This window comes from Populus euphratica, unplaced genomic scaffold (assembly GCF_000495115.2).
Source record: "Populus euphratica unplaced genomic scaffold, PopEup_1.0 scaffold5.1, whole genome shotgun sequence".
In the NCBI taxonomy this organism is placed as follows: Eukaryota; Viridiplantae; Streptophyta; class Magnoliopsida; order Malpighiales; family Salicaceae; genus Populus; species Populus euphratica.
In genome coordinates this window covers 3,442,053-3,458,777 of record NW_011499848.1, presented here as the reverse complement: position 1 = coordinate 3,458,777, position 16,725 = coordinate 3,442,053, and the positions used below count along the sequence as shown (strand labels likewise).

The window sequence follows — 16,725 nt, the reverse complement described above, 5'->3', positions numbered from 1 at the left end:
CGTGTCAAGCTCCTTCACAAGAAACGTAAGTGCTGTATTTCCTTTCCTGTCCATTATTGACCATTGCAGGCAGGGCTTGCCTTCGGAGTGAAGCTTTGTATTGTTGTTGTCTCGAATGTTCCTGGAAACATATTTGTAATTTTCAGAAATGGCAGAAAATGGGCTTAAGATACTTTTGAGTATTGATAATGGAAAAGAGAAGGATCGGACTTTTAAATAGTGAACAATTTGTTTGGAGTTTGAATGGTAAAATCTTACTAATAAGTGAAATTGAAATTATGTAAATCGAGAATACATGCAAATTAAATGTTTTAATTTTCCTTTCTTTCCGTTTTTATTTTCTGTGATTTTTAATGCTCTAGGGTATCTTTTGGTTAGCCTTTTGGTTCATAACAAGGTCAGATTTTGGACGGGAGATTCTCACGTTCATAACATTTTTATTTTCGATTATGACAAGGTCAGATTTTGGACGGGAGATTCTCGCGTTCATAACATTTTTTATTTTTGATTATGTTAAAATTATTTTTTAAAAAATAAAAAATATATAATTTTAATGTATTTATAAATAAAGAATAGCTGTTATTATATTATTTTGATTATTTCATATTTTTAAGGTATTTTAATTGATCAATGTTAAAAATAATTTTTTTAAATAGAAAATATATATTATATTAATACATTTAAAAATAAAAAATAATTTAAAAAATAACCGGTTCTATCTCATAAAAAAACCCACACGTATAGAATTAGAATGAGTTCAATTTCGTATTAAATCTATGGTTTTCAAACACGATTAGAGAATATTATATTTTCTTTCTTGCTCGAATTGATGCAAGCGAATTGGGTGCTAGAGAATCTGGCACCAGTGGATTTTTATTTTTTATGGAAATAAAGTGTGTGGACTGCGTGTTTTCTTTACGAGATTCTTCTCCCCTCTCGCTCGATCCAGAACTTTCTTAATGGACTCCAGGGTGGGTCCCTAGAGGCGTCCATTGCACGCCTGAATCGTCCATATCTTAAACGAAAAACCTAAATCCAGCCGTTCACGTTCGTTGTTCCTTGATCTGCTCCGTACACGTGTGAAGAGCCCAACTCTATTCTTCTAACCATTATAAACCAACCTTCGCGTTCCTATAAAAGCAATCTCTAGCGATCTGTAATTTTCTCATCTTGGAATCCAAAACACAAATCCTGCTCGGAAAAAAAAAAAATTGTCTGTTTTTGAGTTCTGTCGAGCAAGAAAGTAGATATATGGTTGGGCTAGAATTCGAGATTCCTAGCGCTTTCGATCCATTTGCCGATGCCAAACAGTCAGGTGGCGCAGGGACCAAAGAGTATGTGCACATACGCATACAGCAAAGGAATGGAAAGAAGAGCTTGACTACAGTTCAGGGCCTTCCTAAAGAGTTGAGCTACGAAACGATCCTCAAGACTCTCAAGAAAGATTTCTGTTGTAATGGGAATGTTGTGCAGGACAAGGAACTTGGCAAGGTCATTCAACTCCAAGGTGATCAACGCAAGAACGTCCAGAATTTCCTTGTTAATCAGAACATTGTGAAGAAGGACCAGATCAAGATTCATGGTTTTTGAATCAATCTAGTATTTACTACATCTAAATTATTAATTACGATACTGTGTTTGTGTTTGATCTTTTTCTCTCCTTTATGCCGCTGAATTGTTGTTATTGTAACAGCAGTAATGCGTGTTTTCAGTTTCAACAATAAGAAGAGTAATAGTTTCTTAAACTTTTGTGTCCGTGTTGAGCAATCTGTGATTCTCCCTTCGCTGTTCTGAACGTTGTGTGGTCTTGGAATTACGAGTTCTTTAAAGACCATTTTTTATTAAAAAAAAAAAAGTTACACCTTCATGTGGATTGTGGAGAGCACATTTCACAGGTCATGGTACAGTTAAAAGCTCGTTCAAGATGCTGTGGAGTGGTAGGAGTTGTTTGGACATGAAGATGTATTTTAAAGTAATTTTTGTATAGAAATATATTTAAAAACTATTTATTAAGTTTTTTTATATCAGTATATAAATCAATTCAAAAAAATAAAAATTTGCAAAACTACAGATTAATCACCTCTTTAAAAATAGAAATAAACATTTTATTGGTTGTTCCCAAAGTTTTCTATACCGTTGTTGAAGACTTTTCGGATTTTTAGTTGGTACGAAACTTTTCGGTGCAGACAACTTTTTTTTAACGTTTCGTTTCCGAGTTAGAATTATAATAAATATATTTATTAATGAATTCATGGACAAACATCTTCGGTGCTGGGGGCAAGATGTTATGGAAGCGCTGATGTATACTCGAAGTTGAGAACATTTTATTGGTTGTTCCCAAAGTTTTCAATACCTTTTCCAAGACTGAATGCGTGGTAATATAATGTGTAAATTGTTGTGAATGTATTTATGGTTAGACAAATAAGATAAAGTCTATGAAAGTCTTGATGCATTAAATGCATAGGATAATGAAATGATCAACTTAAATTTTTATGAATGATTTTAGAGATTAAGCTTGAAAAATGGTGTTTTAATTATTTTTTAAATGATTTTAGATTTTAATTACTCTTAATAATTAGATTTAACTTAATTTTTATTAAGTCATTTTTAAATCTTATATGAATAATTGATGTGCCCACGAGTTGAATCACAAAATTTTCATAAAAAAATCAGGCTATTCTATTATTTTCTTATAGTTTTGTATTATAAACTTAAAACTTGAGAATTATAGTTTTATATGAAGTGTTTCCATAGGTTATGGTATTGTCTTGTATGTAATCACTACCACCTGCAGATATTTCATAAAATAACTTTCTCTTAGTATCAGAGCTACTTTATCTTTGGTGAACGCTACAGAGCCTCTGCATGCTAAAAGACTTGAATTAAATACACAGGTTCCTGATCTCCATCATCAGATCAAGAATTTAAGAAATAGACTGCATGATGAGAGACGTCACATCACCTATCTAAACGCATCATTGTTTTTTGCCTCATGTTTAAATTTGTTCAAGGTATAAACAGAATAAACCATTTACTTTCCATATGCATCTTATTAAAATAAAATAAAAAACTGATACACGGAGTTAATTCACTGTTTATTCCTCTTTTCTTGAATTACCCATTATAAAAAGCTAATCAAAACTCTATCCCTATACAATTTACATAACCTGAATTCATCACAAAACTCTATCCCTATACAATTTACATAACTTGAATTCATCAAAAACTAATAGTACTATTAAAATTATTTTCAAAAAGGGAAAATCTTATTTTTTTTGCTGCTCCCTTTAAGCTTTATTTCATGAGGATAAATCGTCATTGTTATTATTATTAATTGGAGACAATGAAACCTTTTAATTTTGTATCTAATAATATAATAATTAGGATACCTTTTAAGAGAATAAGAAGCGAGGTGAATAGTGAAAATATTTTCCTTGGTAAATTTTAAATGATCACATGTTGTTTTATTTATAGATATTTATGGACAAAATAACTCTATTACAAGATACATTTGAAAATATTTAAATTTACAAAGAGTTTATTATTTTATGATTTTGCTTCTTTGAACGTGATCTTTTTCTTCTTGGTTGTTTTGAATTTGAGCTTTATCTGGCGCGTGAAGTTTATCCATTTGTTGAGATTTGGTTGCTCCATTACACCCTCTTAATCCCAATGGAAGCTAATGAACATTGAGATTATCATGGAGATTACAGAATCGTGCAGTTGAGAGTGCCTTTGTGAATGAATCAATGATCTTATTTGTACTGAAGATGAATTGAACCTGAAGATAATGCTAGGCAACCTGATCACGCGCTAAGTGAATATCCAGTTCAATTTGCTTTGTATGTGAGTGATATAAAGGATTTGCAGTTAGATACGTGGCTCATATATTGTCGCACTAGAGTGTAAGTAGAGTTGCACTTAGGATGCTGAGTTCAATGAGGAGAGATCAGAACCACATAACTTTAGCGGTGGTATTGACAACTGCACGATACTCTACCTCAATGCTTGAACGTGATATTGTTGGTTGTTTACGTGAGCTCCATGAAATTAAATTAGAACCAAGGTATACACAGTAGACACTAATAGATCGTCTGGCATCAGGACAACCAGCCCAGTTGACATCGGAGAAGGCATATATGTCGGTGGATGAGATACGGTGAATGAGAATGTCGTGGTGGATGGTTTGCTAGAGATAATAAAGAATCCATTTGATAGCAGTCCAATGGTCTTTCGTGGGACACTGCATAAACTGACACACTTTGCTAACATCAAATACAAGATCTGGTTTGGTAAATGAGAGATATTGGAGAGAGCTAACTGTGCTGCGATAAAGTGTTAAATCACTGAAGGGATTGCCTTTAAAGAGTGATAAATTGTCTGTTAGGGATATGAGGGAGTTCAATGGATTGGTATATAGCATATTTATCTTCTTGAATAGGTTAAAAATATACTTTTATTATGAGAGAAAAAGGCCACGGTTATCCTGTAGAGCTTCAATACCAAGAAAATAGTAAAGGTGCTTAAGTCTTTAAAAGGAAAATCTTATTGCAGATTTGTAATGATGGAGTGTAGAAAAGATTTATTAGGGATAGTGATAATGATATCATCAACATATATGAGGAAATAAATGACAAAACCTATTGTGATCTAAAAATGAATAATGATGTATCGGCTTTGAAAGCAATAAAGCCCATTGTTACCGGTTTATTAGTAAGTTTTGAGAACCAGGCATGAGGTGCTTGTTTAAGCCCATCAAAGGATTTTTGAAGATGACACACATACTCAGGACATGATGGATCAAAAAATCTAGAAGGCTGGTTCATATAAACTTTTTCTTATAGGGTCCTATATAAAAAGACATTTTTTAATCTAAGTGTCGATTGAGCCAATTTTGTGATACTGCAAAAGAGATAACAATTTGAATGGTAGTGGGTTTTACCAGTGGACTAAAAGTATCATTATAATCAATAACTGGTATTTGGTGAAAGCCTTTTGAAACTAGATGGGCTTTGTAATATTTTATGGACCCATCAGCCCATTTTTTAATTCAGTAAACCCATTTACAGCTCATAAGATTTGTGTTGGGCTTTAGAGGGACTAGGACCTATGTGTTGTTGTCAAGTAAAACTTGAAATTTCTCGTCAATGGCTTGTCTTCAATGTGGGCTTTTTTAGGCTGTAGTGAAGGAAGTAGGCTTAATGGATCTTAATGAGCAAGGCCCATGGAATGGAAGCCATACTAGGTGGTCTATTCTTAAGTCTGTGTACGTTGTTTTTAGATCGTTTCATCGTAGGGTGTTAGTTTTGTTGCTCAAAATTAGATTCTAATGGGGAGCTTGAAATTGAGGGAGGGCATAATTCAAACGCTGGTTAGGTTGGTGGAAAAAAAAAGGTCATTTGACAATGGATTTGTCTACGAGATGCAAAGGGATAAGGGCAGTATTGGGGGGGTTTGGGAATCAGGAGAGGGAGGATGCGTTTGTGGGAATAGAAAACGAGTTTAATCGAAGATGAAATGCCTAGAGATAAAGATTCTGCTAGTGGATTGGTGCAGGCATAGATATCCTCAATGGGTGGGGTTGTAGCCAAGAAAAACACAAAGATCTGAGTGGTAATCCATTTTATGGGAGTTATATAGTTGAAGGTAAGGCCAATAAGTGCAGCTGAAGGTGTAAAGAAGAGTGTAATCTAGAGTTTATTTGAATAGGAGTTCAGGTGGTGTTTTATTGTGAATGACAGGAGATGGAAGACAATCTATAAGATAGGTGGCAATGAGGAAAGCATCATCCCAGTATTGTTGTGAGAGAGATAAATTGGCCTTCAGTGTGAGGCCAGTCTCAATAATATGGCGATGATGACTACTGACCCCTTTTGTTCGTGACTGTGTGGGCAAGATAAATGATAGACGATGCCAGAGTTAAGAAGATGTGATTTTAAGGCTTAAAATTCACCTCTAAAATCAGTTTGGATGCTTTTGATTTTGCAATCAAAGTAGCATTCAATTTGAAGTTGAAAATTGATAAAGGTATGGGCAACCTGTGATTTGGCATCAAAAGGAAATAGCCATATGAATTTAGAGAAATCATCAATAATGCTTAAGTAATATTTATTTCCACGAACAAATTCAGTGGGTGATGACCCCTATACATCTATAAATAGTAACTGAAAAAGAGAAGATAAGATAGAAGTGGACAAATAAAAAGGTAATTTATGACTTTTTCCTAAGTGACAAGTATGAAAAACTGGAAAATATTTATTGTTTGTGATTACTAGATGAAACTTGGAGAGAATGACTTTGACTGTGCGTAAAGCAGGGTATCCGAGGCGTGCATGCCATTGTGGAATCGAAGCTTTTTGGCTGAGGTAAGAAGCTGGACTGATGGATGGAGAAGTGAGAGTACACAGAGAACAAATGCCATTTTTACTCGGTACTTGAAGAAGGATAGCGCCCGAGGATAGATTTTTGATATAGAAACAAGAATGGTGAAATTCTAAATACACGTTATTATTATTTATGAATTAATGAACTAACAATAAGTTCTTTTTTATTTCAGGAGCATGTAGGATGTTATTAAGAAAGAAAGATTTAAAAGTAGAATAAAGAAGAGAAGAACCAGTATGAAGAATTTTTAAACCTTGGTCATTTCCCACCTAAATTTAATTAGGTCCAGTGTAAGGGTCGGCGTTGAGTGAAAGGTTGCTGAGATTGGAGGTAATGTGATTGGTGGCACTAGTGTTAGGGTACCAATTTTAATTATAGAGGGGTGCAGGAAAGTGAACTATGTTTGCTTGAGGAATGAATGGAGAAGGAGAGTGATGTTGCTGGTTAAATTAATACTAATAATTTGCTGCTATATGGCCTATTTTGGAGCAGATCTGACATTGAGGTCTGTTGGAGAGTGGTTGTTGTTAAGGGAAGAAATTTTGGATTCCATACCCCCCCATCTCTAGACTGATTACCATAGTGAGAGCTCCTCTATATGAAGGCAGACCATGATGACCTCGATTGGAGGTGACAATGTTAGCCGCGAGTAGGCTGAATTTAATGGAGGAGTTTTGTTGGTTAAGATGATTTTCATAAGTGAAGAGGTAATCATATAAGTCATAAAGGGAGATAGGTTCAAGTCTGGTGGTAATAGAGATGACAAGAGAGTCATAGGAGGGGGGAGACCAATATGAAGATATGAGGTGATTTCTGAGGAGTCAAGAGGATGATTAATAGCAAATGAAATATCTAACAATTGTTTGATTTTTGTGAAGTAATCAGTGATTATGAGGGAAGCCTTTTTAAGGGTGGAGAGTTGGAAATACATGTTGAGAATACAAGCAGATGAGGTAAAGGATAATGTTTTCTCTAATACGAGCTAGATATCTTGTAAAAATGTGAGACCCACAATTTGTGTAAGAAGTGGTTCGGGGAGGGAAGAAAGGATGGCACTGAGAATGATTTGATCTTGTTGGGATTAGTGAATGTATTCAGGATTAGAAATATGAGTAGATAAGGAGGGAATTGTAATAGATGGGCAGGGGATAGAGCCATATGGGTAATAAAAAAGATTTTGACCATGAAGGTATAAGAATAGATGAGCTCACCAAAAAAGATAAATTATCTTGGATGAATTTGATTATGATGAAATGATAAAGTTGGGTAGGGAGAATAGAACTGTCAATACTAGAATAAGAAGAATTGTTAAAGGTCATGAGAAATGTATGTTTTTATAGGTTTTGATACCATAAAAAGAATAAAAAAAGAGGTGAATAGTGGAAATATTTTCCTCGTAATTTTTGAAGGATCACATACTATTTTATTTATAGATTTTTTGGACAATAACAACTCTATTATAAAATATATTTAAAAATATTTGAATTTATAAAGAGTTTATTATTTTTTATTTTACTTTTTTAAATATAATTATTTTTTAGGTTGTTTTGAATTTAAACTTTATATAATGTGTAAGGTTTATCCATTTATTAAGATTTAGTTGCTTCATTATCTTTAGAATCAAAAGAAATCTAGCTGAGATACAAGGGTTTATGCATCTTTTCCTTTGAAATACACAATGACTTTACTTTATTACTCTTTTGAATCATTTTTTTTAAACTTCGGACCGATGGCTGATTCGTCTTTTTCTTATGTTTTTTTTTTATATATAATCATGTCAAATCAAGGGCATTTTTCTTTAAACTCGTGGCTTGGAAGCCCATCTGTGAGTCCATCAGGGAGTTTTATTTTTAATGAAGTTCATCAAGACTTCAGACTTCACATCAGACAAGAAGGAATCTTTCTATAATAATATGCTACAGTGAAGCTCAAGGTAGGAAATATAGCGAGCACTCTAGTGATTACGTGGCACTAGTTTTATCAGTGCCGGATCAAGTCTTCTTAAATCTTAATGTCCCATTTTCAGACAACCGCAGAAACGACGCCGGATGTATGTAGAAACAGCGGTTGTTGATTCTAACCAGCAGCAATGGTGACCCTTTAGTTCACTGAAAATGAAGTTTCAACCTCGAAGATCAGCACTAGCAGCAAGCTCAAAAACCCATTCTAGAAAGAATAGAAGTAAGTCCAGTTTGCTTGTAACTATTTCTTGAACAGCTTCAATTTTCTTCTTCTCTGCTCTCTTTGCATTTATGTTTGTAGATATGCGAAGATTTGGTCATTTGAGTTTGGTGCTTTTCATTGTAGGTTTCTTTTAGTGACTTAATGGTTTCCAAGATCAACATTGTAGCAAGCTAAAAAAAAGCCTGTTTTGGCATTTAAGAAATTAAGTTTCCTCTTCTTGCCGTTTGTCTCTCTTTGCATTACCTGTCTTTGAGGTTGTTGTCTTGTTTTGTATGTTTCTCTAGTCACTTAAATAATTTCATGTTTCTGCTGCTTGATTGATTCATTTGAAAGATACTTGCATTTGTACTTTATTTACTGGTAGATGTTTGTAAAAGCTTTGAACTTTTGTTCTTAATTTCTCTTTTTAAGTTACAAAAATGGATGAAATAATATGATAGGTGATGATTGTATGTGATTTGGTACAGGAGGTGATTAAGATTGTGCTTTGATATGTGAAGATGAAGAGGATCTATTAATTTATCAATGCTAGAACTTGGTAGTTGTGCTTTGCTACTTTGGCATAGTTCCTGAGAATAAAGATGAAAAGAATGGAAAACAGAATTATGGGTGTGTTCCTAGAATATGATACATGAAAAGCTCAGCTTGCCTTTTCAAATTGGCTCAAGCAAGCTTGCTTGAGTCCGGTCTTTTCATTTGCTTGGATTTTATCGAGATTTGTGCCATTTATTTTATTTCTTCTGCCGTGCTTTCTCTTATTTAAATCAGCTATTTTTTTGACCGGTAATGTTGAAAACTCTCTCACATCTATCATCATTGGTTGGTTTGGACAGAGTAAAAATTATAACAGAATAAGTTCAAATTGAAGGCGAAAATTCAAGAATGAGGCTACATTCTTATTTGCAGGTTTTATTGCTTATGACAGTGCTACATAGATGAGTCTGATTATTTGGGATGTGCAAGAATGAAATCATTGAAAATAGCTTTGTCTATGTTCAAAATGAAGAAATGGTCCGGAGGGGTTGTGATTATAGCTCTTGCAATAATTCTGGTTTTCAGTTATAGCCTTATGGGAACTCGGACACAAAAGAAACAGTCGTCATATGATTTTTTCCGAAATCATCCAGCTGATGATTCTCATTTGGAGGACAACCATCCTGCTAAATCTCCTCAATTGGAACTGAAGAAAGCAACAAAATCATCCAAGAAGCCACATTATATAAATGTTGAAGGGCTTAGTGATTTGTATGCTCAAAACAATATTTCCAGGGATGAATCAAATGCCTTGGTTGTTTGGTTTCAGATGCGTTTGCTGCTGTCAAGGTCTGATGCTTTGCCTGAAACAAGTCAGGGGATTAGAGAGGCTTCGATAGCATGGAAGGACTTATTGTCCAAAATCAAGGAAAACAAGGCTGCCCAGCTCTCCAATATTAACAAAACAGAGGATAAGAACTGTCCATACTCTGTAAGCACAATTGATTTGACAACATCAAGTGGTGAAACAATTCTTGATATCCCTTGTGGTCTAGCTGAAGATTCTTCCATTTCAGTACTTGGCATTCCAGATGGGCACAGCAGAAGCTTTCAGATTGAACTTCTAGGGTCTCAACTTCCAGTGGAGTCAAAGCCTCCTATTGTCTTGCAGTACAATGTTAGCCTACCAGGAGACAATATGACAGAGGAGCCATTTGTTGTGCAGAATACATGGACTAAAGAACATGGCTGGGGAAAAGAAGAAAGATGCCCTAGTCATAGATCTGTTAACATCCCAAAAGGTATAAATCATTTTGATTCTTTCTTGTTTGTGACAATGCATTATCTGGAGTCCATACCTGCAGTTGTTCTAGAATTAATGCAACTCCCATGTTTTAAAATTGTATTGCTTAAACATTCCATAATTAAATGCTAGATGCAAACATTAATAAAACTCGTTGTCCGTGCAGCCATTGGACTCGTGGCACTTGGCAATCCTATGTGTTATTATTATTTTTTTAATCTTGTGTGTACATTAGTTAAATTAACTAATGATGCTTCGGTTTACAGTGTTTCTTGGTAGGGACCATCAATAAAATAGCGTTGATATAATTTAGTTAAGCAAGTACCTCGAATGGAAATAGATATGATCTAAAATTGGAACATCCATATTGCTTTGGTCAGGAGTCCTTTCATGTGACAGCAATTATAGAAGAGAATTATGGTACACGTGCTGGTATAGTAGAAGGATGTTGCTTCAGTTTAATTTCTTCTTGGGCTTTGCTTCATTTCCCTCCACAGATTAGGCTGTTTTATTTATCAAATAGTCTACACTGGATCTGGGAAATTTGCACCCGCTTTGTTTTGATTTCCTTCACGAAACTCATCCCTCATTTCAACTGTTATAATACTATGATCATGTCTTATATTTTGGATACCATCATTTTATGACAAGCTTTAGATGCCATAGAGCTGGTGCTTGGTTTCATGCAAAAATAATTTTTCATAATCTTCCATTGGATTGCATTTAAACTAGCATAGGATTATTAGCACCACTATTTTAGGAAAAAAATATCATGTCAAGTACTCTGCTGCGGTAACTGTAAACAAATGTATCTGCTCTCTGTCTTGAACACATTTCAAATTTTGTCTGGTTTTTGTAATGGGCTGGGACTCACTTACTACATTGAACTTAAAAGGAAAAAAACGAACATTAGAATAACCTTATCATTAGAATTGGCATCCTAGTCCTTTTTGAAGGATTTTTTCTTTCACGCCACCTCTTTTCCTAGTTGCATTTAATCCCAATGGCTATTCCCCCTTGAAAAACACTCCAGTACTCCAGGATTACCCTCCACTCCTTATTCCATTAACTTAAATGAAGCCGTGCTCATTGACAATCATCATTAAAACTACTATGATTCAGGTGATTTAGGAAAATAGAAACAATATATGAAAATACAAATAAAATTCATATCAACTTTAATATGATATATCAATTAGTACACATGGCTTTATTTAAGTGGATGGAGTATGGAATGGTGGATACTTCTAGAGTATTGGAGTATTTTCCATTCCCCCGCCTTTTTACATGGAAAAGAAGTTTGAAGTTTTCTTGAAATAGCAACATTATCTAAAGATTCTTGAAATAACAACAGTAATCTAACCTATTAGTTAATATGACAGTTGATGGACTTGTGCTTTGCAATGAAAAAGTTGTCAGAAGCACCATGGAAGAAAATGGAAATGCCAGTTTTGTTGGTGACGTATCAGCCAATGTTTCCCAAGGAATTGCCCATGAAAGAGCTAATTTCCCATTTGTTGAAGGAAATGCTTTCACTGCTACATTATGGGTTGGTTTGGAGGGATTTCATATGACAGTAAATGGAAGGCATGAAACATCTTTTGTGTACAGGGAGGTAAGGTATGGCGTTATTAACAGTTAAAAAAATTGAAATTTAACTTGTTGATATTATATCAGCTGCATAGTAGCGAGCATCCCATTGGATTCACTCTCTATCTGCAGAAACTTGAACCATGGTTAGTGAGTGGGGTCAAAGTGACTGGTGGTGTGGACATCTTATCTGCCTTGGCAAGAGGGTTGCCTGTATCTGAAGATAATGATTTGGTGGATGTTGAGCACCTGAAAGCTCCACTGGTAACAAGAAAGAGACTTGTAATGTTGATTGGAATTTTCTCCACTGGAAATAATTTCGAGCGTCGGATGGCACTGAGGAGGTCTTGGATGCAATATGAGGCTGCACGCTCAGGGGATGTAGCTGTGCGATTTTTCATTGGCCTGGTAAGTGATGAGTTGTAGTCCATGGCAAACCTCGCACGCACACGCGAAGACAATCTCCATATTCTTCTAACTTCCGATGTGCTATATTTTCTGCAATTTAGATTACATTTTAGCTGTATGTGCAATGTATTGGTTCATGTTTCTTAATAGCTGAAATGCATTAATGAATGCTACTTCCTGAGACTGCCAGTCTTTTTTTCTGATAAATATTGGGTAAAATAATTTACAACCATTTAGCATCTTTGATAATTAATTTGGTTTTATGCAAATCATGCCTAAGATGTGCAACATGGTTGCATTCAGAAAAATTATGTGATAAATAATTTGGTATTTTTCATACCTGCAGCACAAGAATAGTCAAGTCAATCTTGAGCTGTGGAAAGAAGCCCTGGTATATGGAGATATCCAATTGATGCCTTTCGTCGATTATTACAGCCTGATAAGTTTGAAAACAATTGCAATCTGCATTATGGGAGTATGTAATGATTTGTACTTCACCTTCTTGGTCTTCTTTACCTGTTTTGTTACTCATCAATAATCTTTGCTGAATATGCAGACCAAAATTCTCCCTGCTAAATACATAATGAAAACAGACGACGATGCTTTTGTTAGGATTGATCAAGTACTCACAAGCCTCAAGGAAAAGCCATCAAATGGTCTCTTGTATGGTCGCATATCCTTTGATTCATCGCCTCACAGGGATAGAGACAGCAAATGGTATATCAGCAACGAGGCAAGCATCCCAATTCCTGGTTGAGTTGCATATTGATTATATTTGTTCTGCTGCATTCTGATTCACCTCTTACCTGGATAGTTTTTTATTTTATTTTGATGAATGTCATTTTTTGCAGGAATGGCCACATGATGCATATCCACCATGGGCTCATGGCCCCGGTTACATTATATCACGGGACATTGCAAAGTTCATTGTCCGAGGCCACCAGGAAAGAGATCTCAAGGTAAATTTCTCTTAAAAGCTGAGAAATGCTATTGCAATATTCATTAGGTGTTAGGATCTGCTTTGAGTGGTCATGCTTTTCTCCCCTGCTTGGTAAGCCACCCGTCACGTATTTTTATCATTTAAATGCAAGCATGAAAATGTGGAAAGGTTTTCCTTAACATCTAGGGAACTGCAGAAAAAGCTAATGAAGAATTCAAGAAACAAGATCACGTTTTTTGGTTTCCAAATCGAAGAATACTAAAACACCTTCTATGTTATTATGATTGTACATCTTTCATCTCTCTCTGTCCTTAGAGTTGATGTATTTATCTCAAGCATAAGAAAAGAACAACTGAGCTACATCTGTTGGTTCTTCTTGCCTTATCTTAATTATCTTTCTGCTTTTTGTCAGCTTTTTAAACTAGAAGATGTTGCGATGGGCATATGGATTGAGCAATTCAAGAACAGTGGTCAAGAAGTGCATTACATGACTGATGACAGGTTTTATAATGCTGGATGTGAAACAGATTATATTCTTGCCCATTATCAAAGCCCAAGGTTAGTATTATGTCTTTGGGAGAAGTTGCAGAAGGAGCACCAGCCAGCGTGCTGCGAGTAAACATCAAACCTTGTCGCAAAAGCTCTGCTCTGTCAAGGTCAAGCCAAAAAGCCTTTTGGAGGGTGTTTTTGCCCTGCAGTTGCCCCAAATTTTGAGTACTTTTTTACAATAGAGATCGGAAAGGATTCCGATGGTTTTTTATTCTGATTTACACTGCCTTTTCAGTTGATTTTTTTTTTTTGTTCTCCCTCTCACCTCGTTCATTTGCTTCTTTATTTGTCATGTTCTATTGTATTTGTAATTTCTGATCGAAATAGAATTATTTTTAGATTTTGAAAAGCTTCGAGGTCCAAAATCGCAAAGCCGAGCATCACACAAGATGGAAGTTGCTGGCGGGAAGAGAGCGGGAGCGTTAATTTTACAGCCCTCGCAGTTTCACTTTGGAGTAGTAAAATTATCATATGCCCTTCTCAGGCAAAATTCTTTAGCTGGCTGTTGGTGGTAAAAATATTTTTTTATATGATTGATTTGTTATTGTTATATCAATTATCAGCTTTTTTAATATTTTAAATGTATTGTAAAATGATTTATATATTTTTAAAATTAAGAAAATAAAATTGCGTTCCATAACTTTTAAAATCATTTAATGCTTTGGTTGCATGTGAAATAATTAACTTGATTCATGATTATTTTATATTTAATTTTTATAAAATAATTTTGGTGTTGTGATTTGGGTCACTTGTCTTTATCTGGTGTTGTGATTTGGGTCACTTGTCTTTAATATTATTTTTATTTAACTTTGAATTTTTAGGTTAATTTTTTAATTTTATTATTTAATATTAATTTATTGGATTTGAGCTTTGTAATATTTTTTTATATAGAGTTATCATATCAAATTTTGATTTTCTAATTTTTTTTAAATTGAGTTTTTTAACTTAATTTTCAACATTTATTTTATTAGTAATTGAGTTTTAAATTTTTTTCATTTTTCTCTCTACAAGTTTATCATGTTATCATTTAATTTTTAATGTATTATGAAATAAAATTTTTGAGATATGTTAAAAAATTTAAAGAATATTTTTTTTATAATATTAGTAAGTATTTATTTTTTTTTATTAATCATTGATTTTTTTCCAATAATATTATTAAATACATCAAGATTATTCAATTAGTGAACTAAATCCTAATTTTTTTTTCCTTTAAAAACAATATTATCACTGGATATTATTTCATATTGGCAAAAATTTAACCCGAAATCCGCTGCAGTTTGAACCACCAATCTAGGTACCATGAAAGGGGCCGCGCACGTTTTCCACTTCCTGGACATGTCATCAGACACAAGGAGAGAGAAACTTCCAGTGTGAGCCACCTCAGCAATCTGCACGAGCAAGGCAGAATGAAATCTGATTGGAATGCAAAGAGCTGTTCACAAGCGACTGTCATCTCGACAAGTGTAGATAAAACTTGGACATGGGAACTTCGTGCACATCATTTTCTATGCTCTCCCAGGAATCAGTCATCTATTTCTCAAGATTTTGACCTTTTTCTAATATGCACACGTGGATACCCATATGCTAAGAGATCAAGATGTTGACCCCTGAGCCGGTAAATTATCCAAGAACCATACCTACACTTCTGTCATTGTAAATGACAGTCATGGAATTTTGGAGCTCGACAGTTGGTGGGTTTTGTTTTCCATCGGACCGGAGAGTGATGAGTGGTTGGTTAATGATGCTTCTAGAAACTTGTAGGCTTTGTATATGTTTACTACACGTGGCAGAAGAGAAGCCATGCATCCGTCCACCACTCTCTTCCCTGTCCCGTGTCATGTTTCACTCATCATGCCTCCACGCACGCAGCTGCGGTGTGACAAAAATGGCATTAACACATCGGTTGCTAGGTTGTCTGTCCGAATGCCAGTGACTCCATATTAACCATTTCATTATTTTTTATAAAAAAGAAATCCGAATTTGAAACATCTTAAACATTAATGCAAGATAAGCTATAGCTCATTTTTAAAATTTGATATAATAAAACTTACTCTTTGCTGGATATTTGACAGGTCATCGTTGTTTTTCCCATTCTTTTAAATTTAAATGCAGGGATAACTTATAAAACTTGAAATAAAAGGAATGTAACCTTGCAATTTGGTAACACAGAAATATTTGGTATTATAGCTGTTATTAGTTTTTAAAATGTTTATTGTTTAGAAATATATTAAAATTTTATTTTTTTATTTTAAAAAATTATCATCAGTATTAAAATAATTAAGAATCATGAAAAAATTTTAAAAATATGATTTAAAAAAAAACCCACCAAACCTGACGTATGAGGACTAAAAACATTATTTTTTATAAGGTCTGAGAAAAAGCATGTGTGTTTACATAATGGGAGCAATGGGGCCGTGTGCAAGTTTGGTTCCTAATCATTAATTTCACCACTAATGGGACACAAACGTTTCTATTGTCCGCTGAGTTGTATAAAATTAAGCAATGGGTTACGGCGTTACGCGTAGGCTAGGTCGCATTTGGATCGCATCTTTAAGTGGTTAGGATTAATTTGCATAAAATAATAATCACTCATGAGAAGTCCTTTTAGTGCTCGATGACTAGGACACGATCCATCGAACGACAAGGATTCTGGACTTTTAATTAGGAGGTTCATTGATGTCATAAAACAATCATCTTGCCGTCAGAAAGAAAGAAATACATAGTTTATTTACGTAGATGCATTGACAATCGGAACATGCACGACATTGATCTATGACGCAGATCATTTTGGCATCTTGAGTGGATATGAAAACAAGACATATTTTTACAACGAATTTGACGATCTATGGATCCATTCCTTTCAGGTGGCAAAAAATTATTATCTATAAAAAAA

The 16,725-nt window shown here is 34.4% G+C and overlaps 2 protein-coding genes across 7 annotated transcripts; both read left to right on the top strand.

Moving 5' to 3' along the window:
- Window positions 1-1,140: 1,140 nt before the first annotated feature.
- LOC105115840 (protein translation factor SUI1 homolog 2) lies at window positions 1,141-1,749 on the top strand. Its single transcript, XM_011012887.1, has one exon. It carries the CDS (start codon window positions 1,252-1,254, stop codon window positions 1,588-1,590), a length of 339 nt encoding a protein of 112 aa, XP_011011189.1. The 5' UTR covers window positions 1,141-1,251; the 3' UTR covers window positions 1,591-1,749.
- Window positions 1,750-8,211: 6,462 nt separating this feature from the next.
- Window positions 8,212-14,181, top strand: LOC105115809 (Galactosyltransferase family protein). Of its 6 annotated transcripts, none has more exons than XM_011012875.1 (10): window positions 8,212-8,317; window positions 8,421-8,565; window positions 8,692-8,766; window positions 9,472-10,343; window positions 11,728-11,960; window positions 12,068-12,343; window positions 12,690-12,818; window positions 12,900-13,076; window positions 13,195-13,302; window positions 13,696-14,181. In XM_011012875.1, exons 4-10 carry the CDS (start codon window positions 9,533-9,535, stop codon window positions 13,900-13,902), a joined length of 1,941 nt encoding a protein of 646 aa, XP_011011177.1. In that variant the 5' UTR covers window positions 8,212-8,317; window positions 8,421-8,565; window positions 8,692-8,766; window positions 9,472-9,532; the 3' UTR covers window positions 13,903-14,181. The 6 variants fall into 6 exon arrangements, with proteins under 6 accessions (XP_011011177.1, XP_011011154.1, XP_011011142.1 ...); XM_011012852.1 differs by having other exon boundaries at window positions 8,411-8,565; window positions 9,528-10,343; XM_011012840.1 differs by having other exon boundaries at window positions 8,411-8,565.
- The last annotated feature ends 2,544 nt before the right edge of the window (window positions 14,182-16,725 follow it).

Bases quoted from the DNA above. Each gene is read 5' to 3' on its own strand.
- LOC105115840 (XM_011012887.1), top strand. From the start codon at position 1,252: ATGGTTGGGCTAGAATTCGAGATTCCTAGCGCTTTCGATCCATTTGCC.
- LOC105115809 (XM_011012875.1), top strand. From the start codon at position 9,533: ATGAAATCATTGAAAATAGCTTTGTCTATGTTCAAAATGAAGAAATGG. The intron at 11,961-12,067 runs GTAAGGTATGGC...CTCTATCTGCAG, and splicing joins CATCTTTTGTGTACAGGGAG to AAACTTGAACCATGGTTAGT. The intron at 12,819-12,899 runs GTATGTAATGAT...CTGAATATGCAG, and splicing joins TTGCAATCTGCATTATGGGA to ACCAAAATTCTCCCTGCTAA.